This window comes from Zeus faber (assembly GCF_960531495.2).
Source record: "Zeus faber genome assembly, chromosome: 7".
Lineage (NCBI taxonomy): Eukaryota > Metazoa > Chordata > Actinopteri > Zeiformes > Zeidae > Zeus > Zeus faber.
In genome coordinates, this window is record NC_137203.1 from 25150533 (window position 1) to 25160258 (window position 9726).

Below are 9726 nucleotides of genomic sequence, written 5' to 3' on the forward strand. Positions count from 1 at the left end.
CAATAGCTCATGATTAAATGTGTTATTTACATGCTTCTGCTGTTTTGCGCTTGTATAGAAATAAAAAGGGAAAGGGAGATGACACAGAGAAGCTGTGGGTTCTGTGGTGTGTAATGACGGGTTGGCCAATATTGTTAAAACGCTCTCCCCCGGTCCAGCATTGGGCTCGAGGGAACTTCAGCAGAGAGAGATGCAACCTACTTTTATGAAGGGGGGGGTCAGATCTGTTCCAAGTACAAAACGCTGTCTTACCTCACTCACCTCACTATTTTTAATCGTATCCCCGTGTGTTCCCTGCAGCGGGCAGCCAATCGGCCAAAGCCCAAGATGGGGACGCCGACGGCCATCAAGCTGCCACCCAACCGCAGCGCGTCCGGGGCCCGGCGTCGGAGGACGCGCTGCCGCAAGTGCGAGGCGTGCCTGCGAACCGAGTGCGGCGAGTGTCATTTCTGCAAGGACATGAAGAAGTTCGGGGGGCCGGGACGCATGAAGCAGTCCTGCATCATGAGGCAATGCATCGCGGTGAGTGGGCGGACAGACCCTAGCCTTCCAAGACAAAGAAGACAAAATAGAAAAAATAAAATGAAATAAACAGCAGTTAGAAAGGGAGGAATAATTTATGGAGGACAGACACATTAACTAAAGCAAAGATTATAGGGAAGAAGGAAAGGAAAAATTAAGCCAATGCTAAACCAAGAAAAAAGGTTTCTCCAGACAGTGGGAGTGAATACCAATGTCACTTATGACATTATCAGCCAGTAACATGTTTATGTTTGGCCCTGGCAGCCCGTGCTGCCCCACACAGCGGTGTGCGTGGTGTGTAAAGAAGCAGGGAAGGAGGACACCATGGAGGAGGAGGAGGAGAAATTCAACTTCATGCTCATGGAGTGTTCGATCTGCAACGAGATCGTTCACCCCAACTGCCTTAAGGTGAGCGAGAGCATGCCAGGAGGAGTGACTCACAACCTCACCCGAGTCACCTTGTGTGTGTGTGTGTGTGTGTGTGTGTGTGTGTGTGTGTGTGTGTGTGTGTGTGTGTGTGTGTGTGTGTGTGTGTGTGTGTGTGTGTGTGTGTGTGTGTGTGTGTGTGTGTGTGTGTGTTTTACAGCAACACAGAAGGAATTCACGCTAATTTGAACTTCTGCCTCATTGCCTCATGCGACTTGACTCAGAGGGCTTAACTGTCATTGTGGAGGAGTGGAGCAATTTACTGTATTTAACTTATTACCCTCCCGGCTCATTTGCAGTTCTGTAAAATTGCAACGACACATTAATTGCATCAGAGTATTAAGGGGTTTGATACCTGTTCACACTATGTATGCGCTCACATGCAACCGTGGCTGGCTGCAGAGCTCACAACACTCATGACAAATCCGTTTAATAAGCTTTATAAGGCAAGTCTGGTTTTATATCTAGTGAGGTATAACTGAGTTATTTATGACATCTCCAGAATTAAGCACATTCAAATGTGAAACTGTACACACCCTCATTGCAAGCTATTCTGCCAAAAAAAACACGGTGAGTTGAGTGATAACACCGGCTGGACCAAACCAGTTTGTTTACATGCTCTCTGCAGCACATCATTTTGGTACTCTCTCTCTTTGGGAATAATTTATTTTTTCTTCCAGTCTTGAATCAACAGACGAAAGCAGCATTAGATGCCGAGGAAGGAAATGGAAGGAATTCTGTCACAATTCACAAATATAAGAGTTTTTCGAATGCAAAAAAGACGTACTACATATAAACATAAATACATTATGTATTACTTACTATCGTAAGTGGTCTACGAAATGATTTAATATGTTGTGTAAACAATAATGCAAATAAATGGAGCATCATTTATATCATATTATAACCATTTGCATCTGTATTCGTGTTTTGTGACACCTATATCACATCAGGGGGTGGGGGGGGTTGGCGTAAATACTGGAGTGAAGTGGACGCTCACCGTGGCAGATCTTGGAACGTACCACAAAGGGCAAAGTTTGCCCGTGGTTACAGTCACCAGAACGGTAAACGACACGCCTTCAGGCAAGTTGGGACATCATTGTGGAGATTATGCTGAATTTAGAATAGAACTTTGTCCACCACAGTGAGAGTCCACTCCATGCCAGGATCCACTCCACATATCCCCCGCCCCCCCTCCCCCGGCAAGACACGCGTCACAAAACACAAATACAAATACACACGTGAAACAGCCCTTTAAATTCGTGTTCAGGAAACATGTAAGTTGTAAGTAATCCATATGAAAATATATTGAATCACATATAAATTAAGGTATATTTATTTGCAAAATGGTTAACCAACACAAGTTAAGACATTTATTTGTGGATTGTAGTTTATATTCTTCCATTTGTATTTATTTTATTGTATATTTTTGTGAATTGTGACACAGGATTCCTTCCATACCATCGCTTTATAATGATTTTAAGTGTATACATTTCTGTTCAATAAGTTCTAGGAAGTTTAATGACATTTAGAATTGTCTCCAGTGTGATTCATTATACTAGAACAGTACATTTTACAGTTATATGCTCATTGGTTTCTCCTTTTGATATGTGTCTCTGGTTTTTCTTAGGTGAGTGATGCCTCCGGAGTGGTGAATGATGAACTTCCCAACTGTTGGGAATGTCCTAAGTGTAACCACGCAGGAAAGACAGGAAAAGTGAGTACCAATATAAATATTGATTTTAATATTTGCGGTTAAAGTGGGCAAACACAAGTGTGTGGACCATGCATGCAGCCAGTTATGTGTTGGATTTACGTGTCATGCTTCAGCTAAATATGGTGAGCCGCAGGTTCGGTAGTTTTACTGTGAGGTATGCAAAGACGGAGGGTTATGAGCTGCGTGTTTTGAATTTAGTCCAAAGGTACAAAGCATTGTGTTTACTTAATAGTCAGTAACCAGGGTCATGTTGCAGAGGAAAAAAGGGTCCTAGGCATATTTTGGGTCTCCTAGCCCAGGCGGCTCACCTGGCTCGTGATAGGCTGAAGGTATAAAGTTGTCTTGCTGCGTTTCATCCCTTCTGGCATGTAAGCAAAAAAGAGGTCCAGGGTTCAAGTACGCCTCCAACCTCCCCGGCTCCTTGCTGCGGGAGCAGAAGCCGCTGAAGGAGGAGGGAGACGTTCCGTCCATGGCTAAGAGGAAGCCAGACCGGGAGGAGACGCCCCGGTACCGGGCCGAGGACGCGCTCCACAGACCGCCGCCCATGCTGTCCCCCAGCGGCCTGCCCCGGCCGAGGCCTGAGGACAAGCTGCGGAAGAAGAGGAAGCTCTTTGAGGACGACGAAGATGAGGATCTCGGCATGAGAAAGAAGGTATGCCTCTCCACCATGATTGTGTAGATGATAAATTCACAAATAAATTTCCCCAGTCCTAATATTTTCTCCTCTTTTTTTTTATTTTTTTTTAAGGAAAGGTCAGACGATCCCTTCTATCCCAAACTCCTGCATCAAATCAAGATGGAACAGGAGGACCAGGAGGAGGATGAAGAGGACTATGATGAAGAGGCGAGGGAGTCCCACATTCGGATGGCTTTGGAGAGGCAGGGACGCCTGGGAATGCCTGAGGACGAAACGGACGACAGGGACCCCAAGGCCGAGGTGTTAAGTTCCGCCATCAAGACCCCGGTGCTGGACAGCGACCAGTCCCGCTGCAGCTCCCCGCAGGCCGGCCCCAGCAGCGAGGGTGGGAGCGAGACCCAGGAGAAGGGCCCGCGCCACAAGGTGCGGCGCAAGCGGCGCCTCCCCAACAAGGAGCTGAGCCGCGAGCTGAGCAAGGCGCTGAACCAGGAGATGCAGAAGACGGAGGACTGCCCCGCCAACGAGAACTGCCAGCCACTGAAGGCGGAGCCCGAGAGCGAGAACGAGGAGCCCAAGAGGCCGTTTCGCAACGGCGGTGACATAGGTGACCAGAGGCCCCACCTGAGGACCAAAGAGATGAACGGGACGCCCTGGGAGCTGCGGCACTTCTACCCGAGCCAGATCGCACCGCTGGGCTTCAACCGGAGCACACCGACCACGCGGCCCCCGCCGCCGCGCTCTCCGCCCAAGTGCGTCCAGATGGAGCGCCACGTGATCCGGCCGCCCCCCATCAGCCCACCGCCCGACAGGCTGCCCCTGAGGGACGGGAAGACCCACATCCTGCAGCGGGAGATGTGGATGAGGGTCTTCGGATACCTCTCGCACCAGGAGCTGTGCGTCTGCATGAGAGTCTGCAAGACGTGGAACAGATGGTGAGTTCACAGCCTGATGACATCATACTTTGATTTGACTTTTGACATTGGTTTTGTTCTGATGGTTTTGGAAAAAGCAAAAGCAGTGTGTGGGCTGTCCCTCGTTCATTTGGACATGCACAGATTTATTGATTTTGTAGTTTATTCAACGGCAGATATTTAATAAACTGGATATATACTGTGTTTAAAAACACATTTGCCCCAATCATTTTGACAATCCTCTGCTTGCATTTAAAAGTTCCTGTAAAGCAAAAATAAACAAGTTCCGAGTTTGTCACACCACAGAAAAATGTGTTATAAACCATGCAGCCAAATTTGAATGATTAAAAAAGATTCGCCAAGTATATAAAATTAGCTTTCAAAAAACAGGCAGGCACTGCTCTGAGACACTTGGAGGGGGGGGGGCGTGTCCACCGAAGGCCCTGAAACCTGACACCCAGAGAGCCGCTGCAGCGACAGACTCTCGTTCAGCGAGCACAAAGCACACACCCACTGAGACGAAGAACGAGTCGCTCGCACACGTTTCCCTGCTGGGGGGTGGGGTTGGGGGGGTGCTCATGAGTCGGTTCGCTACTGGCGAGTGAACGAAACGAACAGGGTTACTTAAAACGGGTTCCACGGAGCTCCCCGCTCCACAGCGGCTGTAGGTATGTGTTAGGGGGCGGGGCCATGAAGAGCAGGGTCACCGTGCGTCACCAAGCCCTGATTTAGCCACGCCCCAAAAAAATCCGGACCACAAAAATGCTGAGAAACAGTTTAACGGTCTAACTCCTCAATTCAGTCCTACATGGTTCAGTCTTTCCACATGTTTTCAATTACTTTCTAACATGTGTAACGTGTTTAGAAACAAATCACCGAATTCACTTTACAATTCACTTTTAAGTATAGATTTAAACATCTCCCACGTGTCACACACACACACACCCTACACACGGATCTTTGACGTCTGTGTTGCTCTGTTGCTGAGCTGCTGTCCGCCCGTCCGTCTGTCTGTGCGTGGATCAGGTGCTGTGACAAAAGACTGTGGATGAAGATCGACCTGAACCGCTGCACTTCCATCACGCCGCTCATGCTCAGCGGCATCATCCGCCGCCAGCCCGTCTCCCTGGACCTCAGCTGGACCAACATTTCCAAGAAGCAGCTCAGCTGGCTCATCAACAGGTTGCCAGGTAATGTACGCCGGCTCGTCGTGTCGTAGCTAAACCGTCGACCATACCGAGATCTTTCCGTGCGGCTGGATGTCTGGCGTTCAAAGCTGTGCCTTAAAGGGCTGTTGTGGCGTTTCAGGGCTGCGCGTGTTGAAGCTGTCGGGCTGCTCCTGGGTGGCCGTGTCGGCCCTCTGCACCTCCAGCTGCCCCCTGCTGCGCTGCCTGGACGTGCAGTGGGTGGAGGGGCTCAAAGACGCCCAGATGAGGGACCTGCTCTCGCCCCCCACGGACAACAGGCCAGGTAGCCCCCCCCTCCCTCCCTGTTTAAAACATATCCAGGCTTCTTGGGTTTCACAGAACGGCGTCTTCATCATCTCAACCGACTGAACATCCCTCCCACGGGTTGTTTCAGAGTTCAGCTATTTACGGTTGCCATGTAAACGACAAAATGTTTGCGAGAACATCTTCGGATGAAACGTCGGAGGGCAGTGCAAGTGTCTCAGGAAGGTAAATCAAATGGAATCCGAGGAACATGTAGTCCGGCCTGATAAGAAACAGATGCCGTGCGCGGCCCGAAGGGACGGCGGCGAGTAATAGGCTGAAATAAAAGCCTGCAGCTGCTCCACTCCGAGCGAGGTACAGTTTACATCCTGTCCTGTCCGGCGAGCTCCGCTCCGCTGAGTTCCAGATTAATACGAGATTCTGATCTGTTTGCACGTTAAACTGTATTCCTCTCAAATCATACTCCACAATATCAAATTGTAATGGGAGACATTATAACAGGGTTTCCTTAAAAAGTCTAAAGTCCGATCATCTGAAATGTAGGCCTTCAAAGCTCCTCAAATGTCTTAAATATGATGTTGACAAGTCTTAAAGGTGGATTGGATTATGATATTCAGCGATGCAAACAACTCGCTTTTCGGTGAACTTTTGCTTTTTTCACGTCAATTTGGGCGACTTGTGTGAATCAGGGTTTTGCATCCGCGATTGATTTGCAAGTGGACTTGTTCTCTGGTAGTATGTTACAAGACACGGACTCTGCTCTCTGGCGCGCTCCAAAGCAGGAAGTGATCCTGTGTTCACAGGAAGTCAGACAACTGTATTTTGTGTTGGTTACCACCACAAGTATATTTCAGACCAGTGGGACGGCGTTTTTCCTTCATATCCCTCGTACATCTTCCTCTAGTATGAACGTGGAATAGGTCTTAACTTGCCTTAAAAAAAAAAAAGGCTCTAAAAAGTCTAACTTGAACTTGTTGAAACCTGCAGAAACCCTGTTATTAGTATATAAATGCAAACCTCATTTCATCTGATGTATTATTCGCAAATGCAAATTCTTATCATGACGTATAACTTCTGCAATTTGCAACGCGTTGTGTAATCGTTTTGCAATTTTTGTCACGAGAGATGTAAAAATGACATAACGGTGCAATTGGCCATGTGAACGGTAACCTTTAAATGGGGAAACGTAAAATGTCAACAAATAATCAGAGATGAGGATGTTTTTGATTTTGGGAGCTGCAAGCCTCTATTCCGCCCTCGTTATTGACTATTGAATCATCCGACTCAGAAGCTTTACGACCCTGTTCTCTCCTGCTTTGTGTAGGAAGTGGACACTAGCAGTGGTCGCTGCGAGGGGTTATTTTCACTCTGAGAGGGTTTATGTCTAATTCACAAAGCGCTCAGAGCCGTTCCCCGTAACCCTACGACTGACGCTCGGCCCCCAGGTCAGCTAGACAACCGCTGCAAGCTGCGGAACGTGGTGGAGCTGCGCTTGGCCGGTCTGGACATCACGGACACGGCGCTGCGCCTCATCAGCCGCCAGATGCCGGCGCTGTCGCGACTGGACCTGAGCTACTGCAACCACGTCAACGACCAGTCGGTCAACCTCCTGACGGCCGCCGGCACCACCACCCGGGACTCGCTCACCGAGATCAACCTGTCAGGTGAGAGGCAAGTCAGTCCCTACCGGGTTCAGGGCGCGAGTCGGGCTCTGAACCCCTAGCGCGCTTGCATGCCGGCCGCGTCCACACGCTGCGAGGAGAAGCTTTGACCGCATTGCGTCTGAGACTCTTTGCTAAAATGCGTCTTTGGTCATTGGGTCTAAATCTGATTGGCCGTTCCCCAGTTGCTAAATGTTTATCGGCACCAGTGCACTACCTTCAATTGCTTCCGCAAACTACGGAGCTGAGTCACATCCCTCTTTCTCTGTCGCTCTCTCTGCCTAGCTCCGAATCACTTAAAACAGCTTTTTATGAATTGAGAGAAATCTTATCCAAATCCAAATCCAAATCCTATCTGTATTATCATGTGCTGGGTATGACACTTAAAAATTCATGTGGGTTTTTCTTTTTTCACTTTAACGTATATTTATGGTTGTGCGGGTGAAGGAAATTCGATTATTATTATTTTTTTTACATTTTAAGGCATTACATTACATTTGGGGCAGTTGGCCCGTGTGCCTTGACCACTTGGAAGCATTTACGTCTTTGGTGCATTTATGCACATTTTTCTTTTTTTTGGTGAAGCAATAGTTAGCCGATTAGCTCAAGATATATAAAGTGGCCAAGTGTCAACGGGGCTACTATAAATCCCCAAATCTTGGTCCAGCTGAGTGGTGGCGAATACCGAAAGAAAAGCTGCCGACTGGATCAGTGAAGATTTCATATTTATCACAAAAATATAGACATTTTTAAAGGATGTTAAAATCTCCAGAGTGTGACCGATTCTCCCGCTTTTCCCCTCAGTCTGCAACAGGGTGACGGACCATTCCCTCACCTTCTTCAAACGCTGTGGGAGCGTCTGTCAGATCGACCTGCGCTACTGCAAGCAGGTGACGAAGACGGCCTGCGAGCGCTTCATCGCAGAGATGTCGGTGAGCGTGCAGTTTGGCCTGAAGGACGACAAACTGCTGCAGAAGATCAGCTAAAAAAACACGTGAACACAGAGAGACTACTTTTTTTGCACTAAGCGGAACAAAACAAGTTTGGGAGGGATGTAGTTTTGGTTTTTTTTGCCTTCCTTTTCTTTTCTTTTAATTCAGCTCTTGCCGACGGGTCAGGGAATCCACGCCCTGTCCCCCACATCGAATGAATACAAAATTGAGAGACAGCGATTTATTATCGACACTCCAGCACGTTTTTTAAATTTTTGGTTTCTGGACGCTGCAGCCTGGGACGGAGCGGACTCACTGGGCAGAGGGAGGTTCTGGGGCGGGGACAAAGCATGCGTATATTTGTGTTTGGAGTGTTTTGAACTCTTTTATTTTTTATATATCCGGTTGTGCTTGTAACTGGCTGTCAGGTTGTTCATTTAAGTTCTTTAAATATTGGAAAAATATTTTTATACAAGCGTCATGTTATGAGTTTACAGTGTACTTCCAACACTTTTTTTTTTTTTTAAGTTTGTTTTTTGTTTTTTTGCAAAATGAGCTTTTCTTCCCCGATATACTATAAAGCATGTGTTGGAGCTGAATATTGTACCTCTATTTTTGTTTTTACTTTGCCTCAAAACAACTATGTCTCTTATGTGCCAAACTGTTTCTGACATTATCGCAAATCAGTTACTGGCAAAAAAAAAAAAAAAAAAAAAAAGTTGTGTACAGTAATGGCTATCTGAATAATTTATCATAAATGCTTATTGAATATCCAGAATGTATTTCCACAGATAACTCAAGAAAAAGTAGTAAAATATAAATGTACTATTTCTTAGTTACAACCTCTTAACTTTGTTTTTATATAACCTTCCACCTGCGTGTGCAATGATGAGTGGTGTGTTTGAGATCTGCCTGTATCTTCAACATTAACATTAACTTATTGACTTTTTTTTTTTTTTTTTTTCATTCTGTATTTATTCATTTATTGGTATCACAGACCTGGGCCACATATTTGCAAATACTTCATGTGATATTGTTAAAGGCTTCCTTAGGATAATAATGCAGTTAACAGTAGTGCCACGGAGTTGAGACAATCAGGAGTATCTTGGAAGTGGGAAACTCCTCATTTTAAGCAGCGACACACACCCATCTGGTTCTGGATCCAGGTTTCAAACAAGTCCTACAAGATCGCAACTCGCCTTTTTCTTCCAGTTTTTGTTCAAACCCTTTTTTTTTTATTTTTATACCAATTAGATGTCTTTTGTATCATTTGTCCCTTTTGGGACGCGTGTCGTGCTGTCATAGCTCTGAATACCCCAGGAGAATGTGCTTACATTGTTTATATTTGTAAATCCAAAACCACGTGCTGATTTGTCATTAAAAATATTTCATTTGTACTATTGACGAAGCTGGGTTGATTTTTGTGACTTGAGAGCTAGAAAGTGCAATTTGGAACAATTACATGACAA

General features: G+C 46.5%; 1 protein-coding gene across 1 annotated transcript in view; it reads left to right on the plus strand.

Annotated features, from left to right (window-relative positions):
- kdm2ba (lysine (K)-specific demethylase 2Ba) overlaps positions 1-9628 on the plus strand; it is a 12582-nt gene extending 2954 nt beyond the window's left edge. The window contains exons 2-10 of the mRNA XM_080004144.1: positions 301-522; positions 787-930; positions 2579-2665; positions 3030-3317; positions 3414-4234; positions 5240-5403; positions 5522-5683; positions 7110-7328; positions 8130-9628. Coding sequence (XP_079860270.1) covers positions 301-522; positions 787-930; positions 2579-2665; positions 3030-3317; positions 3414-4234; positions 5240-5403; positions 5522-5683; positions 7110-7328; positions 8130-8311 — 2289 coding nt within the window. The 3' untranslated portion in view covers positions 8312-9628. The remainder of the gene's footprint in view (positions 1-300; positions 523-786; positions 931-2578; positions 2666-3029; positions 3318-3413; positions 4235-5239; positions 5404-5521; positions 5684-7109; positions 7329-8129) is intronic.
- The last annotated feature ends 98 nt before the right edge of the window (positions 9629-9726 follow it).